At 52.3% G+C, this 23,464-nt stretch overlaps 9 protein-coding genes across 9 annotated transcripts; 2 read left to right on the top strand and 7 right to left on the bottom strand.

Moving 5' to 3' along the window:
* Positions 1-2,304: 2,304 nt before the first annotated feature.
* J4E92_001125 (uncharacterized protein) lies at positions 2,305-3,033 on the bottom strand (the record flags this gene model as incomplete). Its single annotated transcript, XM_051492539.1, has 1 exon — positions 2,305-3,033. The coding sequence occupies one exon, from the start codon at positions 3,031-3,033 to the stop codon at positions 2,305-2,307; it is 729 nt and encodes a 242-aa protein (XP_051358051.1).
* Positions 3,034-3,539: 506 nt separating this feature from the next.
* Positions 3,540-4,490, bottom strand: J4E92_001126 (uncharacterized protein; the record flags this gene model as incomplete). The annotated part of the gene is made up of 1 exon (XM_051492540.1): positions 3,540-4,490. The coding sequence occupies one exon, from the start codon at positions 4,488-4,490 to the stop codon at positions 3,540-3,542; it is 951 nt and encodes a 316-aa protein (XP_051358052.1).
* A 2,587-nt stretch (positions 4,491-7,077) lies between these two features.
* J4E92_001127 (uncharacterized protein) lies at positions 7,078-8,462 on the top strand (the record flags this gene model as incomplete). The annotated part of the gene is made up of 3 exons (XM_051492541.1): positions 7,078-7,269; positions 7,316-7,845; positions 7,901-8,462. The coding sequence occupies 3 exons, from the start codon at positions 7,078-7,080 to the stop codon at positions 8,460-8,462; spliced, it is 1,284 nt and encodes a 427-aa protein (XP_051358053.1).
* A 1,830-nt stretch (positions 8,463-10,292) lies between these two features.
* J4E92_001128 (uncharacterized protein) lies at positions 10,293-11,691 on the top strand (the record flags this gene model as incomplete). Its single annotated transcript, XM_051492542.1, has 5 exons — positions 10,293-10,340; positions 10,392-10,610; positions 10,664-10,764; positions 10,828-11,112; positions 11,163-11,691. The coding sequence occupies 5 exons, from the start codon at positions 10,293-10,295 to the stop codon at positions 11,689-11,691; spliced, it is 1,182 nt and encodes a 393-aa protein (XP_051358054.1).
* A 355-nt stretch (positions 11,692-12,046) lies between these two features.
* Positions 12,047-13,522, bottom strand: J4E92_001129 (uncharacterized protein; the record flags this gene model as incomplete). The annotated part of the gene is made up of 1 exon (XM_051492543.1): positions 12,047-13,522. The coding sequence occupies one exon, from the start codon at positions 13,520-13,522 to the stop codon at positions 12,047-12,049; it is 1,476 nt and encodes a 491-aa protein (XP_051358055.1).
* Positions 13,523-14,096: 574 nt separating this feature from the next.
* On the bottom strand, positions 14,097-15,259 carry J4E92_001130 (uncharacterized protein; the record flags this gene model as incomplete). The annotated part of the gene is made up of 2 exons (XM_051492544.1): positions 14,097-14,630; positions 14,684-15,259. 2 exons carry the CDS (start codon positions 15,257-15,259, stop codon positions 14,097-14,099), a joined length of 1,110 nt encoding a protein of 369 aa, XP_051358056.1.
* Positions 15,260-16,689: 1,430 nt separating this feature from the next.
* Positions 16,690-17,355, bottom strand: J4E92_001131 (uncharacterized protein; the record flags this gene model as incomplete). Its single annotated transcript, XM_051492545.1, has 1 exon — positions 16,690-17,355. The coding sequence occupies one exon, from the start codon at positions 17,353-17,355 to the stop codon at positions 16,690-16,692; it is 666 nt and encodes a 221-aa protein (XP_051358057.1).
* A 341-nt stretch (positions 17,356-17,696) lies between these two features.
* J4E92_001132 (uncharacterized protein) lies at positions 17,697-20,574 on the bottom strand (the record flags this gene model as incomplete). The annotated part of the gene is made up of 2 exons (XM_051492546.1): positions 17,697-19,913; positions 19,957-20,574. The coding sequence occupies 2 exons, from the start codon at positions 20,572-20,574 to the stop codon at positions 17,697-17,699; spliced, it is 2,835 nt and encodes a 944-aa protein (XP_051358058.1).
* Positions 20,575-20,931: 357 nt separating this feature from the next.
* On the bottom strand, positions 20,932-22,224 carry J4E92_001133 (uncharacterized protein; the record flags this gene model as incomplete). The annotated part of the gene is made up of 1 exon (XM_051492547.1): positions 20,932-22,224. The coding sequence occupies one exon, from the start codon at positions 22,222-22,224 to the stop codon at positions 20,932-20,934; it is 1,293 nt and encodes a 430-aa protein (XP_051358059.1).
* Positions 22,225-23,464: the final 1,240 nt, after the last annotated feature.

The following is a 23,464-nucleotide window of genomic DNA, read 5'->3' on the forward strand; positions in this document are numbered from 1 at the left end:
TCACTATTGGCCACGCAAGGAGGACAAGATCTACTACAACAAGCCCGCAAAGGACCTACATGCTCGTCTGCTCACTCTCGGTGCTAAGCCTTTGGCCGAGTGTGGTCTTGGAGATGACCAGGACCCAGATGCGTACCAGACTGCGTACTCTGAGTGGGAGCCAAAACTCTGGGAGCAGCTTGGTGTTGCTAACGTCGAGAATCTGCCTGAGGAACCGGCGCCGCTGACCAACGAGGATATGAAAGCCGCTTCAAACTTCCTCCGAGGAACCATTGAGGAAGGCTTGGCCGACACCAGCACTGGCGCCATCTCTGCAAGCGATCAACAGCTCACCAAGTTCCACGGAACCTACATGCAAGATGACCGTGACCTTCGCGACCAACGCAAGGCCCAGGGTCTCGAGCCAGCATACTCCTTCATGATCCGCTGCCGACTACCTGGCGGTGTCTCGACGCCGAAGCAATGGCTACAGATGGACGAGATCAGCACGAAGCTCGGTAACGAGACCATGAAGCTCACCACTCGCCAAACCTTCCAATTCCACGGCGTCGTGAAGGGTAAGCTCAAGCCGGCTATGCAGGCTATCAACAAAGCCTTGATGACAACTATCGCGGCTTGCGGTGACGTCAACCGAAACGTCATGTGCAGCTCTCTCCCGACTCAGTCAAAGTACCACGGCCAGGTCCAGAACATTGCACAGAAGATCAGCGATCACCTTCTTCCTTCTACCACCGCCTACCACGAGATTTGGCTGGAGGATGATGAGACAAAGGAGAAGCGCAAGATCGCTGGTGAAGCTGTCCAGGACCACGAGCCACTCTACGGCCCTCTCTACCTCCCGCGAAAGTTCAAGATCACCATTGCCATTCCACCTCACAACGACACCGATGTCTACGCTCACGACATCGGTCTCATTGCCATCAAAGGTGAGGATGATAACCTCGTAGGTTTCAACCTACTTGCTGGTGGCGGTATGGGTGTGACGCACAACAACAAAAAGACCTACCCGCGAACTGGAAGCATGTTCGGCTACGTCGCAGCCGACCAAGTGCACCTTGCTTGCGAGAAGATCATGCTCGTCCAACGTGACCACGGTGACCGCAAGAACAGGAAGCACGCCCGTCTCAAGTACACCATTGATGACATGGGTATCGATGTTTTCAAGGGAAAAGTCGAAGAGCTCTGGGGACAGAAGTTCGACGAGCCCAGACCTTTCAAGTTCCAAAGCAACATCGACACCTTTGGCTGGCAGAAGGACGAGACTGGTCTCAACCACTTCACTTTCTTCATTGAAAACGGCCGCATTGAAGACACTGCCGACTTCCCAATGAAGACTGGTCTGATCGAGGTGGCGAAGGTACACAAGGGCGAGTTCAGGTTGACTGGTAACCAGCACTTGATCTTGGCCAACGTCGCCGACGAAGACCTGCCTGCTATGAAGGAGCTGCTCAAGAAGTGGAAGCTTGACAACACCAACTTCTCTGCAATGAGGTTGTCTAGTTCCGCCTGTGTTGCCTTCCCCACTTGCGGTCTTGCTATGGCTGAGTCTGAGCGTTACCTACCTGAGCTGATCTCCAAGCTCGAGGGCACGCTCGAAGAGTCTGGGCTACGACAAGACAGCATCGTCATGCGCATGACTGGTTGCCCTAACGGTTGCGCACGTCCCTGGCTTGCTGAGATTGCTTTCGTCGGCAAGGCTTATGGCGCGTACAACATGTACCTTGGTGGTGGCTACCACGGTCAAAGGCTGAACAAGCTTTACAGGAGCTCGATCAAGGAAGAAGAGATCCTTGAGATCCTGCAGCCTATGATCAAGCAGTACGCTAAGGAGAGGAACGAGGGTGAGCACTTCGGTGACTTCGTCATCAGGAAGGGCTACATCAACGAGACCACTCATGGAACAAACTTCCACGACAACGTAAGTTCCAACAAATCAAACCATCAATGAGATGCATTGCTAACACCCTCATAGACTGCGGAAATGGAGTCAGATGGCGAGTAAGCCTACCAGTTCAGTGTGAATTTGGAGGTCTTGTTGGATTTTGTCGCATCTCGTCACTCTTATGAAAATTCATGAACATTTTTCGGCGTTATATGGAGAGGTCTAAGCGGTTGGGAAACGTCTTGTCTATACTTTATGACTTATCGCATGATCAAAAGGAATGAATGATACCATAGCATTTTCAATGCTTCTGTCCGTAGCTTTAACTTCCGTTGGCTTTCGATCTGACGTTTGATCTTGCGATGATTTCTGACCCTCCGCCTAGTACGAAAACAGCTGACTTGAGTGCGAGCCTTCCCTCCTTACGGGCTCAGCCTCTCAATCTTCCACTCTGCCCCCTTCATCTTCTCGGTGTTGTCCTCCCCGCCAACCTTCCGGTAAACAAAACGATCATGTAGTCGACTTGGCCGTCCCTGCCAAAACTCCACCATATCCGGCACAATTCTCAGCCCGCCCCAAAACTCCGGCACGGGGATCTTATCCTTGCCGTCGAACCTCTTCTCCACATCCTCTACTCTCTTCTCTAGCTGCTCCCTACTCTCAATCACACTACTCTGCTGACTTGCCCACGCGCCAATCCTTGAACCGCGAATCCTCGTATCGTAGTAAACCTGCGACTCCTCATTCGTAAGCCTCTCTACCGTTCCTTCGACACGAATTTGACGCTCCAGTTCGCGCCAGTGGAAAGTCAACGCCGCGTGAGGATTGCTTCGTATGTCGCTAGCCTTGCGACTTGTATCGAAGTTTGAGTAGATGACAAAGCCGCGCTCGTCCAGCTCTTTCATGTAGAGTGTGCGTGCTGAGACTCTGCCACTGGGTAGTTCTGCGGTGGATAAAACGACGGTTTCGGGCTGATATACGTTGTTGGCTTGCGCTTCCTGGAACCACTTGTGGAATTGGTCGGTTGGCGAGGGAAGGAGGTCCTCGCGGTCTAGTGCACCTTTGTTGTATTGGGTTGCATGGCCGGGGTCGTCGGAGTTGCTTGTTGGTGCGAAGATTTTCTTCGCTGACTCGGTGGCCGAGTGCAGCATGCTTTTTGGTCGGTGTTGAGGATGTTGTGCAAAGAAGGGTGATGCGAAGTAGCGTATGGAACTCGTAGTTGGGACGGTTCTCGAATATCTGTTGAGGATGCTTGTACACCTGGATGCGAGCATTGGTCACTTCAAGCTGTGGTGGAGGTTTGATACGTTGACTCACTTCGTGGCGTGATCTGAGCGATGCAGTGCTCGGAATGAGTCCTCTCACGATCGGAACGAAGTGGGGTGACGTAACTAGATGCTAGCGCGATTATCGACCAGCCACCCCATCGCGTGCAACTTGGGTTAGACACGAACCTCACGCGTTCACTGACAGCTAGTAAAAGGGATGAAACATCGAAGCTCTTGTGCATTGATGTCATTATCATGCGAACGCGACTTCCTTCCAAAACTGCCGCCCTGAAGAATTTGGAGCTTTCCCATTCCAGAACGCCCGGGCGCTAAACCCATCGTACCTGTCCAAACATCGACGCGTCCGAAGAGTATCAGACAGCCATTTTCTAATCGGCCATCAATCTCAAACAGTCATCCTGTTCATCCAGGTCGTACCTCACACTTGTCTTAACCTTCTTATCTCCTTTGTAGTGCGCCCTCTCCCTCAGCAGCCGTTGTGTCTCGTTGTTGAATCCATACGTCAATGTGGGAAGCGCGCTCTCCTTCCATACCGGTATTCTCAATCGTGCAGACTCAATTATAACGAGGATCACGTATAGGATTCCTATCGAGAGCATTGCGACGGGAAACGCCATGTATGCCCAGTCGACACGCACGTGCGTGACCCAGCGTTGTGTGACGCCCTCAAGTCGATCGGGGGAGGTATTGCGCATCTGGTTTGTGAGACTACGGGCCACATTCTCGAATGTTGTGGTCAGGTTTGTTGAGTTCCATAACGCGTCCACGAAAGTCGGTGCGTCTCTATCCGGAAAGGCGATCAAAGAGGGTGGTTCGTAGCCATTGTATTTTACAGCATAGCTCGTGAAGACGTGGAGATAGTCGATGGTACTTCGAAGAAGCGCGTGAGATATGTTCACCTCTTGCGCCGCCATTGGAGAGAAGCCGCCTGCCTGTTGGGGAGGGATGAGAAGCCGAAGGTCATGTCTCGGGAAATCTATCTTAGGGTTGTATAGGTCGTACCCGGTGCTATCAATGTACCTTTCGTCTTCCGAGTCCAGAGAATTGATGGTTTTGTATATCTTGTGTGAGTCAGGGTCTCGAACAGCCCAAGACCCGATGACGTTCTCTTCGACTAGACCGTTCTTACTACTGGCTTGGTAGATGTTCGAACAGAAATACAACGCGCATTCTGTTGCGACAGGACGTGACGACTCCCATGGTACTTTCGATTTAACCCAGTCATCAGCAGCTTTGATGATTTTGAAGCTCATCATCAGAGTCTGCACATCAGAATGTTTCAGGGTTTGGCGTGCAGTGGATCCAGTCTTTACCGTCATAAAGGTTAGGGGAGTCCCTGTTCCAGCGCCGCTAGTATACTTATACCAATCGATGTCGTCTACTTTCGACAACCCGTTAAAGTTCTTTATCTCAGTCTCTGGTAAGGAGAAAACGGAGTACGGTCTAGATTCGGATTCACAAAGTCAGTATATGTATCACATGCAGTTCGTACGGGGATACTTACCCTTCGAAATAAAGATTTGTCGCGCCCGGGATAGTCGTCCCATTCGATCCTCGCGACCCATTGAACACGAGCGTATCAGAGACATCCTTGCAAGAACTGCACACAGCCGCCGAGACGAAAGCTGGCCAGGTACAGTTACCAGTAGCGCAAGTAAAGGCGACAGTGCTGGGGGTGTTCGTGGATGCATTATAGAACCCTGCATTGACAGAGCTGACGATACCAAAGTCTGGCCGACTCTCAGTGTACGTGTATTGCAAAAGACCAGACGGCGTTCTGCTAGCACCTAAGGGTCCGCCCGGATTCTCGATTACGTGTCCACCGTCGACTCTCAAAGCTCGACCGATGGTAGCGTTAGAGAACGACTCGATATCGACAGCGTTGGATCCTACCGCTATGTCATCGAGGTTTCCGTAAGTCGAGATGACCGCCTGGAAAAAGGGGTCGAATGCGACTGTACCTACACAAGCGCAGTCATGTCAGCTTATTTCTGATGTATTATGCAGCGTCTCACGTTAACAAGTGCCAACGTAGATACAGTGAAGTGCTGTAAGCTTGCTACCAAAAGTGGTGTGGGTCGACCGTGTGTGACATACCTACGGTGACTAGAGCACCCAACGCTGCCCAATGTCTGCAGCTAAATCAGTTCTGTGATACGAATCAATGCTACTAGATGTCTTCACCTGAAACGTAACCAAATGAAGAGACGAGACCCGCCCCAGGGTCCTCGACTTGCTTCGTCGAATCTTTCAAAAGCCTTCACGGAATCTGATCTTCGACGAAGCCAGCTCCATTTCTGCTGTCCAACGCAGGCACTCATAGCAAAAGCCAGAGTAGTTCTTGCTACCGTGCCGAGAGCGGCAACCCATGTGTTGAGCGTGAAGATGAACGTCCAAGCTGTGATCGGCTTGTTATTTTGGCCAACGAGGATGATGACTATCGCGGCGATCGAGGCAATGCTTGCAATCAATGCGAAAATCTCGAAAATCCATGAGAGCAGGGTCTTGCGAAGTCGATAAGACGTTCTGCTTGCTTTCTCAAGACTTACGACATCCGGGCTGTGAGTCGAGACTGCAGCTGCTCGCTCGGCGGGGTGGTCGTTATTGAGATGATGTGTAGAGTTGGAGTGTACCAGAGGCTCTTCAGAAGCATCCACATCGTCTGCGAAACTATGGGTTGCTGCTGGGAATGACATAGGTCGTCGTGAAGAGCCGATCCGTCCTGTCGAAGTTGCAGACGACCGACTAAATTGGGGGGATATCGATCTTCCGTCGTTCATGTCGGATTTCGTGCGTGCACTAGAGTCTCAGTATTTAGTGAGTGAGAAAGGTGAATTGCATCCAGACGATTATGGAGCGGAAGGCTGCTACAAATGGCTGAGTGAGCTGAAACTACAACAACGTAGAAAGCGCCCCAGGTCTAGTCAGCCACACCCATGGGGCTCTCGATGAGAGTTTCTTGTTGGACCACCAGTGGTGCCAACCTCAGCCGTGTGACCTCACAACATGCACGAACGGCAAGGGCAACTTCTGGCCCCAATTATCCACCTCCTTCCAGTGTATCGTAATGTGCACCCACTAAAAGGCTGACGGGAATGGAACTTGCGCATTATGTGTATCTACAGTAGAAGAAATGAATTTGAAGAGCGCTCGTCGAAAACTTGGTTTTGGACGGAGAGGTACGTATGTTGGAAGGGAAACGGTCGGGACGAGATAAGCACGCTTTCCCGCGGGGCTTACACTGCCTCGCCGCTCCCTTTTTCACGCTCCCCTCACGGCGCTGCGCCAATGTATAAATAAGGTCGAACATGATCGCAATTGCCACAATGTGCGTCGGCGACCAAATAAGAGCTTTCCGAGTAAACACAGCGCGGATATCTACGTGATCCCACCTGTTTGAAGCCATGAGGGAAGTTTCAGGCGCTATAGATAGCAGCACGCGTACAACATTGGGGCCAATTCGAAGAAACTTATATTAATAGTTGCCCGGATAGTGAGGTGGTCACACAAAAAGCAAGAGAAATTCCATCGGTCAGCGATTGCTTGATCACGGCAGGCCGGGTGTTGATGCGATGGCAGTGGCCTGCGAGTGGTGTTTGGTTTGGGGGCCATCCCCGCGGGAAATCGGAAGACCTCAGGAGGCTTCTGCGTTGTCACAAAAGCTAGACGCACCATATACACATGATAAACCATGTTCTTTTCGGTATCACATGCCTTTCTCTTACTAAATGAATTCTATAGGCTGTCCATGGCTCATAGTTCAGATCGTAGGATACGATACCTCTTTAGAGGGGTAGATCCGATTGAGCCTTGGCAGAGAAGCTAAAGAAAGCCCCCACCCGGGCCCCACCTCCGGCCGACCCGTCGGCTTCCCGCCTTTCATACACCTACCCAGCGATAACCACGATGCGCGACTCAACTTCCTACCAGTACGATCTGGGTTCTTACCATCGCAAGATTAGCACTTCCAGCCCAAATTCGCAAACATGGTTCGATCGCGGTTTGGTCTGGTGCTACGCCTTTCACCATGAGGAGTCAGCCCGATGCTTTGAACGAGCTATCAGCGAAGACTCGAATTGCGCGATAGCTTATTGGGGTGTAGGGTCTCCCAGGGATGTCTTGTAAACCCAGCTGATCGGCGCAGCTCGCGTTCGCCCTCGGGCCGAACTACAACAAGCCTTGGGACTTGTTTGACGAGAAAGAACTCAAGGCCACACTAGGAAAGATAAATGAAGCGAACGAAAAGGCCGAACTACACGCATCCAGTGCGTCGGATCTGGAAAGAGCCCTGATCGACGCCGTTCAAGTGCGCGTGCCGAAAGGTCTAGATGAAGCTGCGTTCCAAGCATGTAATGAAGAGTATGCCAAAGCTATGGAGGGTGTTTACGAGCGTTTCTCTGACGACCTTGACGTGGCGTCTCTCTACGCAGACTCTCTTGTCTGTCTCTCGGCATGGAATCTATGGGATCTCAAGACCGGCCAACCGACGCCAGGTGCTCGCTCTTTAGAGGCGAAGACCGTGCTCGAAAAGGCTTTACAGCAAGACGGCTCACATTTGCACCCAGGAGTTCTCCACCTTTACATTCATTTGATGGAGATGTCAGCAACGCCTGAAGTAGCTCTTATCTGTGCAGATCAGCTAAGACATCTTACCCCCGACGGAGGACATTTGCTGTAAGTGCATGCAAGAAGCCTCCGTAAGGCACATACTAACTCTAGAGACCTATAGACATATGCCGTCCCATCTGGACATCCTTGTTGGCGACTATCGACGTGCCATAGACGCTAACACCCAAGCCTGCCTTGCAGATGAGAAGTATGTCTCCGAGCATGGTGCACAAAACTTCTACTCATTTTACATGATGCACAACTATCACTCGCTCGTATACGCAGCGATGTTTGCGGGGCAACTGAAGGTTGCGCTAGATGCGGTCGACCGCATGGAAGCCTCACTGCCTGTCTCGCTTCTGCGCATCGAAAGTCCGCCCATGGCAGACTGGCTGGAGAACTTTGCATCAGTTCGTGTACATGTCCTGGTTCGCTTCGGGCAATGGCAAGATCTCATCGCACTCGAGATGCCATCGGATAGAGATCTTCACTGTGTGACAACGGCTATGACGCATTATGGCAAAGGTATTGCGTATGCCGTTACTGGCGACATCGTGAAGGCACAGAAGGAACGCGACGCTCTGGTCGAAGCAGTTGAACGTATTCCAGCATCTCGGATATGTGGGGATTTTCCAAACAGGTACGGTGCATACAGTCAAACTATCCGGAAGGGCGGGCTATAAGGGCATACTAACCCATGCAGGTCTAATATCGTCCTTCAAGTTGGGATAGCAATGTTGGACGGCGAACTTGAGTACCGCAAAGGCAACTACGAGGAAGCTTTCAGACATCTTGAAACAGCCATCCAGCGTGACGACGATCTGGTGTACGCCGAGCCATGGCCCTGGATGCAGCCGACACGACACGCCTATGCCGCTCTGTTGTTGGAGCAGGGCCGAATAGAAGATGCGGCAGCGGCCTATAAAGCAGACCTTGGGTTCGATGACACGCTACCGCGGGCAAGGCAACATCCGAACAACGTATGGGCCCTGCGCGGCTACCATGAGAGTTTGATAACCTTGGGTCGAAAAGACGAAGCGGGAATCATTGGGCAGCAACTCAGGATAGCACTTGCTGTAGCTGATGTTAGTGTTAACGCGAGCTGCTACTGTCGACGCAATGCTGAGTAGTGGGAACTCGTAGAGGGCCGGGCAGTTCGTGATGACCCGAAATATCACGTTAGGATGCGATCGTCGTTGAACGCCTATGGTTCCTAGCCAGTTAGGCTTCATGCCGTGTTCTCCGTGTCCACTTGGCCAACAAAATCCTCCGGCTGATTATGAGGACGATCTTCCATCTGGGTGCAGAGAGGTGCTGCGGTGTGAAAGACACAAGGATGGCTGGCCAGCATCGTCCGTGTTGATGTCTTTTCGAGCGGATAGATGCAGCTCGTTTCCATATCGGACTGATCTGTCCGAATCTGTCAACGATGTCAGTACGACTCGTGGTTCATCGCTCGTATCATTCCTTGGGCGTTCCCCTTTCGATCAGATGTCAACAGCCTTACGTACTGTTTCGGAGTCGCCTCCGTCACCTTCAAAGGGTTAATGCTGACCCGAGTGACAGTTCCGCTACTGAACAAGCCGTCTCTAAGTGCCTTGGTATGCATTGCTGATGAGTCGTGTCCTATCTCCCAATCATCACCCAGTCATGCCTCGGTATCTGGAAGCCCAGTTTCACGATCTGCCGCTAACGGTCGCCGACGTCGTCCGCTACCCTGTAGCTTCCACGTGTCTTACCAAGATCGTGCTAGATCGCCTCGCTTAGCACGCCCCGCCGGAAATTTCATCCCCAACAGAGTCACGTCTAGTATGCACCTGCGCATGTACACATGCGTTGACTATCGTCCCTGAGGAAAACGCGGATCCCTCCTGTTCCTGGGCCACGCGACATTGACGCTTGGCATTTAACCGGCATTCACCAATGTTAGAAATCAACATCGAGGTCAGCCTGTGGGACCAGAGCGGATCCACAGGCTTGCACACACGGGAACTTGAACACGGGAACTTGAGCACCGAAAACTCTGACGTCTGCAGCCAAAGCGGGCACTTGATTGTCGGAACGCAGTCCGTCGACGTTAATTGTGCGCGGGTAGTCTAGATTGCGGGAGCTTCACGAGCCGCAGTTCTCCATCAACAAATTATGATCGTCTATGATTCAGGCGGATAACGTGGTAGGAGAACTCCCAGAACAGCAGCTGCGAAGCCGCGGGAATAATCGCCACAACATCCCTGATGTCCTATCGCAACGTCTGGGCGTTGATCAGCATGGCGTGCAAGCGGACCCTGCTCTGACATGCCGGCGGTGTTTGCCATTCCTGATTCAGTAGCACAGGGCAGGCCCACGAGCCGCCCTTCCCCTGGGCACCCGTCGAATCGAGACTCGCTTGACTGTGGGCTGACTGAACCTGGCTGGTACCCAAGGGCCCGGGTACGAGGTATATGGAGCCAAAACCCGCCGGATTCTTCAGAACCTGGGGGTGAACCAGATTTGCCCGAATTCACGCCTTCACCATGGCTTCAAGGCACGAACTTGCGAACCGAGGACCTGAACTGCAGGCGGTATGTTCAAAGACGCTGAAGGAAGTGGAGACCATTGACTGACATCCGCAGGTGTGCTCAACGTTCGTCTCGCTAGCGTTCATTACCACTGTCCTGCGAGTTTACGTACGAGCCCGTATCGTTAAAGCTTTCGGAGCAGACGACTGGTGGATGGTGGCCGCATTGTGTGCTCATGTTATGTTTGCTACTTGCGCAATTGGCGGTATCCACTATGGCACTGGACGCCATATGGACACACTTTCAAGTGAGCAACAGTACAAAGCAATGAGGGTACGTGCGAACCTTTGAACTTGTCTCGATCTCAATTCTAACAGTCTGTATAGTACTGGTGGCTTTGCTACATCGCGTACTGCTGGGCGATGATTACGTCAAAGATGTCCATTGGCCTGTTCCTTCTCCGTGTCACTGTTAAGAAACTGCACAAGTAAGCCATGCCTTTGCGTTAGTTCCGTAAGATTCAGTAACTGACATCATACGCCTCATTCAGGTACATCATTTACGCTGCGATGGGCCTCACGGTGCTGTGCGGCCTCGTCTTCTTCTTCGTCACCCTCTTCCAATGCCACCCGATCAGCTTCTTCTGGGACAAGAACAACCCAGCAGGGACATGCATCAACGTAGACGTCATCATCGGTCTTACGTTCCTGTACAGCGCAATCTCGGTCATTAGCGACTTCACGTTTGCTATTCTACCCTTCTTCCTGATTTGGGGCTTGAACATGTCCGTCAAGACCAGGGTCCTTTTGATTCCTATTCTCGGGATGGCCTGCGTGTAAGTTTACTTGTCATCACTTCATCATACGATTCCTAACAATCTTGCAGTGCTAGTGTCGCAGTCTGTGTGCGCATGGGTTACGTTATGGATTTCAAGAACCCCGACTTCCTCTGGGCCACTGTTGATATCGCAATCTGGTCGGACATCGAACAGGGTCTCGCCATCACGGCTGGTTCCCTCGCTACTCTCCGTCCCCTCTGGCGACAAGTTTCTGAGAAATTCGGATTCAGCAACTCCTCCTTCGGCCCGTCACGTCCTTCGAACATGCGAACACCACAATGGGTCAACGACCCGAACAGAGAATCGAAAAAGAAGCCCAGCCTCTTCAGCATGACAATGTCTCTGCTGAAGACTGAAAAGGGTGTGTCTACGAAGTCGGAGATCGACCAGGACTACGGCATGGGCAACCTTCAGCCAGTACGGCTCCGCGATGATCTATCCGCGGAAAACGAGAAGAGCGACAAGGTGTTCAACACTTGGAGAATAAAGGGCGGTGGGAAGGTGTCTGATGAGGAATGCAGAGTTGGAGAAATCACAATGGAGACGCACATTAACCAGAAGAACGAGAGGCGGTAGAAATGGAGGCAACTGGAGTGGACAGTGAACGATACGGACGACTTTGTTATTAGCTAATTTAGATTCATGATACCATCCTCATGGCGGCGCGAGCCAGTCAAAACAATACAAAAAAAGGATATAACACATCAGATTTGTATACGTCACAGCTGCCTTAGGGATGTCTTGAATCCTCGCGTGGTATAGAGCTCGTGTACGATGCTCGCCCCTCACCCATGCATGCAAGTTGAAGCGAGATTCGTTGGCGGTGTATGTAACCTTAGAGCGTTTTGACTAAAGGGATCTAAGTATCCAAAACTACATAATCCAGGTCAAACTCTAGCGCATGATCAACTCCAAGTTTCACAATCACCGCTTACTGTACATTACTCGTTTTCGCCCTCAGGAAATTCTCAACCATCTCATCACTTACTTCTGTCACATTGGCCGGTTGACTGCGGGACTCCCCTTTGCTCCCCACTGCCGAATCTGGACGTTGGTCGGCACGTGGGCTCACGTCGCCGACCTTCTGAACCGGCCCATCCGGTGCAGAGCCGTTAGACGTCGCTGCCGTGCCCACTGCGCCAGCAGCCCCACTGCGTTGCTGATCTTGGTCATTTATTGATTGTCTGCCCTCTTGCGTCCGCCCCTGCGTTTGCGCTCCACCCACCCTTTCGTTTGATGGTGTGAGGTTGCCGTGGAACGGGCGCTGTCGCTGCTTCGCGGCTTCCTTGTCGACTTTCCAAATGCCGCCTGACGGATCGACAGTGTAAGCTTGCGGGTCATGCTTTACTAATCTATCGAAGATCGGGTCGTTGGGTACTGTTTTGAAGAAGACGTGTTGAAACTCCTCGCCCTTCGCTTCTTCGTCTTTCCGCATCTGCCTTTGCCCATTTTCGACTACATTTTTCGCAGTTGAAACGCCCTTCATGTCGCCTTTGTGCAGGGATGATATAACATCGCTCCATGCTTTGCGACTCTCCCATGGGTCTTGTTCTGAGAGGTCGGGCACAGCCATGGGTTTGTGCTTGATGGTTCTGACGTCGAAGGTCTCCACCTCGGAACCGTTCCGCGCGTCCTTGATGGTAAATGTGCTGTTCCACGCTCCCTCGATTTCGTAGATGGTCTCACCAGGCTTGTCTGCGTGGAAAAATCTTGCGTGGAATCCATTTTTGTGCCCTGAGCCGAATAAAGATTTGCCTTCGAATTTGATATGCGATATGTATCCGTTGGATGAGATGAGAGAATATTCGCCGTACAACTCCGGATGTGGAACCCCGCCTAAGAGACCCTTGACCTTAATGTTCGGCAGTGGAAGGAGGTAATCTTCGTCGTACTTGTCGACATGTACTATGGCGTATCCCTTCTGTTTGATACTGACGTTTCCAGAAAATGTGATTTCTTGCTCCGTAAACCCCTCCGCCCGGATCCCAACTTGATCGTTCCACAAATAGCACGCCGTTACAGGTGGATGGTGGCCGACTTGCTCGGAGATTAGTCGCGTCTCGCCCAGCTCCTCAGTATTCCAGCTTCCGATGAACAGCTCGCCGAGAAAAGCGTTCAACGGCTTCTTGACGCCATCTTCCTCATTCCGCCCCGCATATTGCTGTCCTCGTAACGAGCCTAGGAAGTTCTTGAGCACAAGCAACGCGCGTTTCTCAGGGTCCTCTTCCAACGCCGGTGCAGCCCAGAGATATGGATGGTCCGCCCAGTACTGTGGTATCTCAACTGTCGAGTTCTCGGCTAGTACGAACGGCGGTGCAGTAATGTTTGAAAGATCTCCCGAGATGGTCGCTATAGAAGAAATAAAGTCCTTGAGCCCAGAGCGGTTTGCTGCGATATCATTTGACATAATTGCGATTTTAGGTTTGACTTGACTATCACCAATGCTGGGCAATAAACGTAATTATAGGGAAGATGGGTGACTTCCCAAAGTAGCGCCAAGTCATGACGTCGGTGGTGCAAGACCCTACGGCCTGCGGCTAACAACGTGAGATCTGGCTGGCCCTGAATTTTGGTAGGCTGTGCACCAACGACTTCAACGCCGCATCGCGCAATCAGCCGTAAACGTGTACGCGATCGATGGCCCGTCGCATAATCAGCCCAACCTAGCGTAGTCCGACTGAGCGACGCGACAGCTACGTCGCGTATTCCTCCATAACGGTCTGATTCCACGACAGCTTCAAGCTCATTGGTACGAATAGCAAATGTTCAACAACAACCAGGATAAACCGTCACCAGTTAGGCAATCTACTGCAAACTTCACTCGACGTACTCTGCTTACCACTCATCCGACATACCCGTCTTGGCATCATCACCAAATCGAGCCTGCTAACAGGTGTGGAAAGCTGTGAACGAGACGGGTTAGGCTGCAGTTGCTTTGCCTCATAAACATTTACGATCCTGCTAGAAACAACAAAACCTGCTCACGGCGCAGGATAACTCAGCGCAAAAGCCTCTCTGATCTCATCTTCGCCCCATCCCATTGTCAGTCCCAACTGCAACAGAATCCTCGCCTTCTGCGGATTGTAAAACCCACTCGCAATAGTGAAGTCGCCACCGTCTGGTACGAGTCCATCTGCACTTCGATGGCTAGCCACGATTGGAATACCCGTCGCGTTGTAGAGCTCTTCTGCAGCCAGACCCGCTTTGCTAGATACACCTCCTGCGCCGACTCCGGCGTACACGATGCCTTGGGCGCCGGAGGCATAGGATGCGCTGAAAAGACTGGGATCCATGTCCTGGTGTGCGTAAAGAATTGGTACGGAGGCTAGGTCGGTGATGTTCGTCACGTCGAAGACTACGCGGCCTACGGGCTCAGATGGTGCGAAGAAGAAGAATGGGACCTGGTTGATGAAGACACCGAGTTGGCCGGCTTCAGTCGAGAAGAATGTGTCGAGGGTGTTGGCGTTATTCTTCGTTGTGTAGAATGCAGAGCCAATGCGGTCGTTGAGCACAATCTAAGGGTACTGTTAACCTGCCTTTCTAGTTCAGCCTTTGCTCATCTACTCACCATCGTTCCTCGATTCCTTCCAGCAGGCGAACCGGCTAGGGTAACCGCTTGGTATAGATTGAGCGGTCCGTCTGCACTCAGCGCGGTCGCTGGTCTCATAGCACCAACGACAATAACAGGTTTCGTAGAGTTGACGGTGCTCTCCAAGAAGAACGCAGTCTCCTCAAGCGTATCTGTTCCATGCGTAACCACAACACCCGAAATCTCATCTTTGGCCAACTCAGCATTGATCATGTGCGCCAGACTCAGGCTGATAGTCTCATTGATGCTACCAGATCCCACGTTCGAGATCTGGTAGCCGGCAATGTTCGAGATGTTGAGAAGTTCCGGGACGGCATCGACGAGCTGTTGTACTCCGAGGCCTATTGAGTAGCCGGTCGTCTGTGTGTTGCTGTTGCCCTGAGACGCAATTGTACCGCCGGTTGCGAAGATGGTGACATTGGGAAGAGAAGCGTTGATGGGTGTTTGGATGTCTTGTCGGACGAACAGTCGGTGGAGATTTGAGCGACTGAGATCAATCGGTGAAGCTAGTGTAAGGGTTGTGAGAAGAGGGATGAGTTGGATTGAGAGCTTCATCTTGGCGTATGAAGGAGGCACGTAGCTGGATTACAGCCAACTTCCTAGGAACTCGAACTGACCTTTTATACTCTTCGTGATCTCCAATTCATGCAGCTCCAATGCCAAGCTCACCGTCGGCCAACGTACAACGCCTATCTCCACGGCCTCTTATCAAGCCATCTTCAAGCTACTGTCAAGATACTGTCGTCATGCAGTCTTGGTATTTCTACAAGCAGCTCGATTAGTGAATTATGCGAGTCGTAGTCAAGCTTCGCTCTCTTGGCCATGCAAGTCCTCCGGATTTGTCGTGGTATGGTCAGGTCTTATCAGTAAGCCTTGCATGCGATAACCCACCCTCTAGATCCGCTAGAAGATATCTAGTAAGAACGCCAAGTGTGCGTTAGCAAAGCTCGATGACAGGGCATTTTTCATGATAGCCGTTACCGGCCTCTAGTCTTGACGCTTACGTTTGGTTTCCTCTCGGACTTGTGTGGGCGGTACATGGACGTGGAGGCGCAAGAGCTGTATCCTCGGAGGTATTGTGGTAACCCCGCTCACTCACGCCTTTCGTCCCGATTGGGAACGGGCAACCTTGGAAACGACAAGAAGGCGTGACCGAAGTAATTTCTTGACAAAACGTACAACACCATGATGTGATGTCTTCGTTGATATCCATACTACGCTTCTATTTCTATAACAGCCATGTGCCCACCATCCGACCTAACCATTACCGAAGCCCAAGATGCAGACAATAGAGCATACAAGCACCTTTCTGAGCACAGCCTGTATACACAGATATCGAAAGCTGCATATGCACATGCAGCTGAGCTGCTACATCCGGCGGTTTTGAACCACAGCATGAGGGTGTATCTCTACGCCGACGCATTGGCCAAACACGAATCCTCCAAGTACTTCACGGACACTCATCAACGCAATCTACTCGTAGTCGCGTGCCTTTTCCACGATCTCGGAACTACCCAAAATTATGATGGTCCTCAGCGCTTCGAGATTGAGGGCGCCGATGCCGCAGTCGAGTTTCTATCCGGCTTTGGTGTGGGTGGGTCGGACGCACACGATGTCTGGACAGCCATCGCGTGTCATACCAGTCCAGGGATCTCCGAAAGAATTAGTGAGCTGTCAAGACTTGTTCGTATCGGGGTCATTACGGATTTTGGACGGAAAGGCGAGGGGTACGAGGTGCTGCAACCACTGGCCGAGGGACTGGAGGCGCGGTGGGGGCGGGCGGGAATCGAGAAGGTGCTTGGTGATGCGGTGGTGGAGCAGGCAAAGCGGAAGCCAGAGAAGGCGCCGAAGGTTTCGTGGCCGCGCGCGATGTATGATGCATGGCTCGTGGAGCCAGAGTGGGAAGGTGTCAACAAGGCGTTTTAAGAGGCTGTATGCGAGCTTCGTATCCTACAGCCTTGTAATCCACCGATGCTGTCACGTCTTCAACCTCCGTCGCTCCTCTCCAGGAAGCCCGGATCCCTTTCGATCTTGCCCTCGAACTTTGTCCACCATGCCTGGAATGCCTTCAGCGGCACAGTGTCTCCCGAGCCCCAGCTTGTCAAGAAGTCGTAGCAATTCTTGATGATCCTCTGCGCCAGCACCTTGGTCTCCACGCTTCTTTGTCCTCTCAGCACCAACTCATTGCCTTGTCCCATGTTTGGTGTTGCCGATGCTGCGGCCTCTTGAGCCTTGTTCTGCTCCAGAGCTGCGGCGACTTGTTGCGCTGGTTCGACGCTTATCCCAAGGGCCAGCGGCACGGTGCTGCCGTTCGACGCGTCCATCGATACGCCCTCGTCCACCATGGCATCGTCATTGTCGCCTAGGCCACCACCTGCAGGCCCACCGGCTTTGGCGTTCACTTTGAATATCGCGCTAGGCTTCTCGTTCGCGATCGCTCCAAGGAGTTTGAAGTCGGTCGTACCGGGCAGTTGCGCGTAGACGGCGGCGGCGGTGCCATCTGGTAAGGTGACGCCCGGAAGCAGGAAGACGACGATGTGGGTGAAGGACGGCTGCGAAGGGATTTGGAAGGCGAACTGGGTCGGCGATATAACGGAGGAAGGCTCGGTGATGACAGGCCGCCCTGAGATGATGACACCGACTGAAGACATGTTCACGTGTCGCAAGCGCGTGATTCGAAACTATACGAAAAAGAAGTACTTGAGATGGCAGTAAGGCTGCAAGCCGCGCGTGAAGAAGTTTGACATGCAACAATCATCGTTGCGCAGCCTTTGCGACATTTCGAGATGCTTCTGCGTCATTCTTGGTCCAAGCTTTACCCCACATTCACTCGTGTGTGAAGGAGCTCAGACTGGCCGTGAGTTGAGATGACGTTTTGTGCTGCATCACAAAAAAAAACGAACGTTCTAAATATAGTCATTCCATCCGAGTTCTGAACACAGCATGCCCGTAACTCCCTCGCAATGAATGACGCAACTGCCCTCTGCTCATCTCACATCCTAAACCCATGCACAGCGCTGACCCATCGTTGGTCAATTAGTTCGCTGACTCTCATCAGAACGCGATATCCACCCATCAAAGCTTGGAATGAATGGATTCGATCCTCTTCAATCATTAGTAAGAAGCGGGCGAGACCAAATGCTGAGACAGTCTTCGCGTGATGGGTTGAAGAAGGAGCTATCGGCATGTTCAAGGGCTTGCGGAGCCATGCCATGATCACTTGAGCAGCGAATGGGTTGAGGCCGACTCGACGGAGAAAGACTTCCCAGCTTGTCTCTTGCGCCACAGGCTTGATGTCGCCAATGTCTGCTGAGCCATATGGCAGTCCGTAGTTTGCCATCTCAACAACAGTGGCCCGCGCCAGAGCCTGTTCCCCTCCACGAACGTATCGAACAAGTACTTCGCCTTCTAATTTGCTGGCGAACATATTGAAAGCTTTCAGAGCTTCTGTATCGCGCGGGTCATCTGGTCGGCTCGATCCTAGCTCTTCCATCTCGCGGCTTAGCCCTTCGCTCACCAACACTATCAGTCTCTCATACCGCAGTTGGAGCTTCAACATGCGTTCTTTCACGGGTGATTTATCTGGCTGGCCAGGAAGAGCTCTTTGCTTGATCTGCTGTAAGGTGGTAAATATGAGGCCGGTGGAAGGTGACAGTATGATCTCAGCTTCTTTGGCTGCCGAGTGCGGTAAGGTGTAGTCTCGATACACCATCTCTGCACTTGGGTAGATCGACTCGATCAACTTCAGCATTCCCCTTTGCTGTAGAAAGGTCGATGAGATCACGAAAGAACAAGGCGCCAGATTACTCGGAACGGTAGGAAGCTGGGGTAGCGGCTTGTTGGTGGTTTGTGCCTGCTGAGCCTGATACACTGGATGGTCGGACGAAGACCCCCTTGATCGAACCGGTAAGGTGTGTGTCATCGTTTGATCGCGATCCCTAGAGTCAGACACTTTTGCGGTACTGCTTTCTACGCGATCTACTGGCTTCCCTCGCGTCTGCATGAACTTGTTAAGCGCGGTTGTTGCTGAGAAGCCACCAAACATCAGGTCTCCAGTCGCTTGTTTGGCAGCTTGCGGTTTCTGGTAGGCATGGTCCAGCCTCTTCGATCGGATCTTCGCCGACCGGTCTTCTGTTGGCTCGCGTTCTCCGAAGTGGTGGCTCTCTTGCATCTCTGTGGAGGATCGGATTTGTGGACGCACAGTAGGCTGCGAAGAGGTGCACCTGCGATGCTTCTCCATGACCTCTTCTTCCATTTCAAGTTTTCGCTTGCGTATCAGAGCCTCCATGTCGTTTTGCTTATCGTATTCCTCTGGATCCAGATCTTCCTCGTCCTCATCTTCGTCAAGGATACGCAGGCCTTCGCGTTTCCACACTTGCGCTGAGCTAGTCGCGACATCGCCCGTAGTCAGTTCAGCGACGATCTTAGTAACTTCCGACTCGCCATGTAGCTTTTCTTCGAGACTGAGAGTAGACACCTTGGTAGTGAGAAAGCCCCACTTCATCTCTCGTTCCGGGATCGAAAGCCCATGCCAGGACTTCGCCAACCTCAGATCCTCTCGCTTGATGCGTAAGAGGAATTGCATCTGCGCTTGCAGTTCCGTGTCATCAGGTCGATGGTCGCCACCCTTGCGCCGACTGTACTCTATCCATGGTGCCATGGGCAGCGAGAAGTCCATGTATGGAATATCGACTCTTGCAATTGTGTCAGCGCCGGACAGTCGTTCGTTTTCGATTTTCTCGTTGGCGCGCTCAGCCTGCTCCTCGATTTCGTGGAAGAATTGGTCAGAGCCAGCCCCACCTTCATCATCCTCACCCCATGGCTTGTAGAGTAAGGATTCGTCCGCGAAAGACACAGATTTGAGCCTTTTCATGGGCGAACTAGAACACATCGATGGCGTAAGAGGACCTTCCACTTTGAGATCCTCAGCTCGGCGCTTCAGTATGGGCGAACTGGTTGGTTCGAAATCAGGATTAAATTGAGATGGATGAGTAAGATCAAATAGCATCGAATCACTGCTATTCGAGTTTGTGCGAAAAAGAACGTCCGCTGCCAGAATTTGCTCCTGCAGAACCTGCGCCTCAATAGTAACCGATTCGGCAGTATCTGAATCGAATGGCAGACGATTTGTGGGTGAAGATGGAATGTATGGTGTCAGTGGCGGCGATACTGGGAGTAAAGGCGGTGTCACAGGTCGGATATTGGGCTTCTGAGTCGGTTAGCAGGCGAACATAAACAACACTTCCACATACCTGTTTTCGTATCAGGCTCTCTGCCTCCAGCCTTTGGCCGTCTTCCGGTACATACGCGTCTCGAATAGTGTCCTGGAGATAAACCAACACCTCCCGTGAGATGGCGAGCTTTTCGACTTTGACCTGCGCGTCGCACTGTGCAGGGTAGTCGAGATACCTCGCTGGCCATCCAAAGCCCTCATCGTTTTCTTCTACCGTGATCTCCGAAGGAATCTGTAAATTCTTGAAGTCTGGCACAACTGTACCACCGAAGTTGAGCAAATCAAGCTCATGATCAGATCGTAGCACAGGTAGCTCTTGACGTAGATCGCGCCTCCACGTCCGGCTATTAGTAACCGTCAGGTCGCTCGGAAGTTCATCCTGGAGAGCATGTGCTGCCTTGAGGAGCAACGCAGTGTCTTTGTTCACCGTAAGCTTTTCTTTGACAAGCCCGCTGACAGCCGTGTCGATGGTCGCATCGGAAGGTTCGTGAAGATGTCGATCAAACTCATCGTCTAGTGGTGACTGAAGATGGGGAATGTGCAGTAATTCTGTCTCATAGTTCACGCAAACGCCTTGCGTTCTCGCCCATTCGAGGACGCTTGGCTCCGATGTGTCCAGGCCGAGGTCCAGTTCCATACTGATCGCGTCTGAAGGATGCTCGCTCTCAAGTAATGCGGGTAACAATAGTCGTTAGCCAGCTGTTGTTCGTAAAAAAGGCGCAAATGGTGAGTGTCGATTGCGAGGGTTGCGCCTTCTTCGTTGTATCTGCCTTGGCGTCCACGTGGACACTCACTTTGCAGTCGCGCAATGTCACAGCAAGGAAGGAGTAGGGAAAGTTTGATGATGATTTGATTTCTTGTTTCATTAACTCGTGGCTTATTTATGCCATGATATGCTCTAGGCCGTCCTGTATATTTTCATGTGAATGTGCAAAGGATTTTGAACTATGTACATGCGAGTAGGACTGTATTTCCTTCCACTAGCTACGCGCGTCTATTTGGGAACAGGCTTCTGACCGAAGCCGAGAGACTGGTTTCCTCCGTTAAAAGCAACGAGCTGGGCCTTGAACATTGTGTCACCGTAAATCTGAAGACCGGCGCCCTGGTTGCCCTGTACACCGCCGAAGCAGGTCGTGTTGGCTGCATCAACTGTGGCGAAAGTAATCTGGCTACCGGGGATCTTGGCCATGTATGAGTCGCCGATTGCGACACTCATGTCAGGGAGGGCAGTACCGCACGGGTAGATGAAGCCACCGACCTGAGCGTTAAGCTGAGCACCCTGGACTTGCGAGTAGTATGCCTCGGCAACCTGCTGGTCGACGAGCAGGAGCGATGTACCGGTGTCGGCGATGGCGTCGGAGCCTTGAGGGTTCTCGAAGAGCTGGTCGCCGACGGCAAACTTGGTAGAGCCGAATTGCCAGAAGCCAGTGTCAGCCTTGACTGGGATCCATGCCATGTCGCCTTCGAACTTTGTAGCATCGATCTTGCCGAACTCGTAAACACCGGTGCCATCTGGGTCGAGGTCGGCAGTGAAGACGGGCATGTCTAGGTTGGGCATGACGTTGTCGAAGAAGGTCTTTGCGGGGGTCTTCTTGGTTCCGTCGTTGACAGTGTTGAGGTTGGAGAATGCAAGACCGACGAGGCCATCAGTGTTGGTGTCCTGGACGAAAGACTGGGATACTTGGTTGGCTAGCTCGACAGTCTGACCCTCAACCTTGACACCTCCAATGGTGACAGTGTCAGTGCCAACGATACCAGCAGCGCCAGAACCGTCACCGTAGCTGATCTTCCACTGAGCACCGGCAGTGGCCTTGAAGGAAGTAGACTTGGATGCGTCGAAAGCGGAGTGTTGGCCGATCAGTTGCGGGTCGAGCTCAGTACTGAAACACCAAAGATCGGAAGAACCAGAGTCGAAGTCCAAGTTCAGGGTCTGACCACCAATATCGACAGGCGACAAGAACAGAGCAGCGTTGTCCTCAGGGTTGGCTGCAACACTGCCAGTCTTGTTGCCACCAGTGGCAGCAGCTGCGGTCACGTTCTGGCTCTGCTTTGAGAACGAGATGAAACCCTCCTTGACCATGAAGTCCTCCTTCACCTTGAAGTTGTACTTCCTGAACACCTTCCTCATAGCAGCAGCGCCATTAGGTCCAGTCGGGTGAGCCCTGTTGATTTGCCTGGGAACTTTGAACGAGCGTTTTTGGAGACCCCTCTTGCGGGCAGGGGCGGGAGCGGCAAGCACAACGGCCGCCAAAAGAGTGACGAAGAATAAGAATCGTAGAGAAAACATGTTGAGCTGTTGAGCTAATGCTGGCCGGCAGCCGGACTGGAAGAACCTGTCGTTTGGAAAGAAGAGAATGGGGTAAAGAAAGGAAGGTACGAAACGAAACACAACTTCCTCGAAAGAAACAGAACAGAAGGCTCGGCCTGATGGTAGTCCACGGTTCTCAAGGAGGGTGCGAACAGAGTGCTTTTAAAGAAGGAACGTCTATGCGACCAACGATGTAGAGACAGTGAAACTCGAGAAAGATGAAACCTGAGCCTGCAATCCGAACCGATGCCGACGCATGATGAATGATCTGGGAGCGCTAACTCGACACTGAAGGCCAAGCTGAGATCCACGCGGCAGCAGACAAAACGCTACGCGTGCTGCATTGTCGATGATCCATGGGGAACATCAAGCCTAGCTCCTGTCAGGTTTTCAGGCACAGAGATCTAGAAGCCCGTCTAGTTGGCTACTAATCGTGCGAAACGGGGACTATGGGTCTAGATACGGCGATGTGATTGGCCCAAAAGCATCTCGAGCCTCCTCGGAGAGGTATCGATAAGGCAATGGGGGTCGTTACGCGTCCAGCTTGACGCTGTTGAAGAAATGTGGAGAGAGCTAGCATCAGGCAGGGCTCCGACTGCAGGTACGTTTCAGTACCGTGGTACCGACAAACGTCAGAGTCGCACGAGAGGCTCTCGAACGGTAGTGCTAGCTTGCGCCTGGTGATGCTAGAAAGTTGTTTCTGTCAGCCACCTCATTTCAACTGACCATTGTGGCTGCTCTGGTGTTCTGGAGAGGTACGCCTCTTCTCGCCGAGTCGCTTGAAGTTGACGACGCGCGGTCATGCCGTCAACGAGCATGAACGGGTGAGCTGACGAAGCCCGGGGGACGGTGTTTCGCAATGCCAAGACCAGACAAGCTAACTGGGCGTCGCCTCATGGATGAAACAAAGGGCCCGCCAACCCGCAACTCGAGAAGCCGGAGGTCTTCCCATGTCTCTCGTACATCCGGGATGTCAGACAAGCAGCCGCGGCGAAGCTTAACTGTCATGTTGCGGGATCGGATTTGCAGTTTCTCCAGGACCAACCAACCTGATGCGCGTCTTCCCAAACATGCTCCATCATTACAAACATGCTTCATCGCGGTTTCGCGCCACTTATCTCGGCAAGCAAACAGACTGGGCATCCGCCGATGCGAGGTTCATGTTTCGAACATCAAGGCTTTGAAGCTGTTGGTGAGGCCGGTGCGGCATTTTCCCTGA

Source organism: Alternaria infectoria (assembly GCF_024043175.1).
Source record: "Alternaria infectoria strain BMP 0036 chromosome Unknown scaffold_1, whole genome shotgun sequence".
NCBI lineage: Eukaryota > Fungi > Ascomycota > Dothideomycetes > Pleosporales > Pleosporaceae > Alternaria > Alternaria infectoria.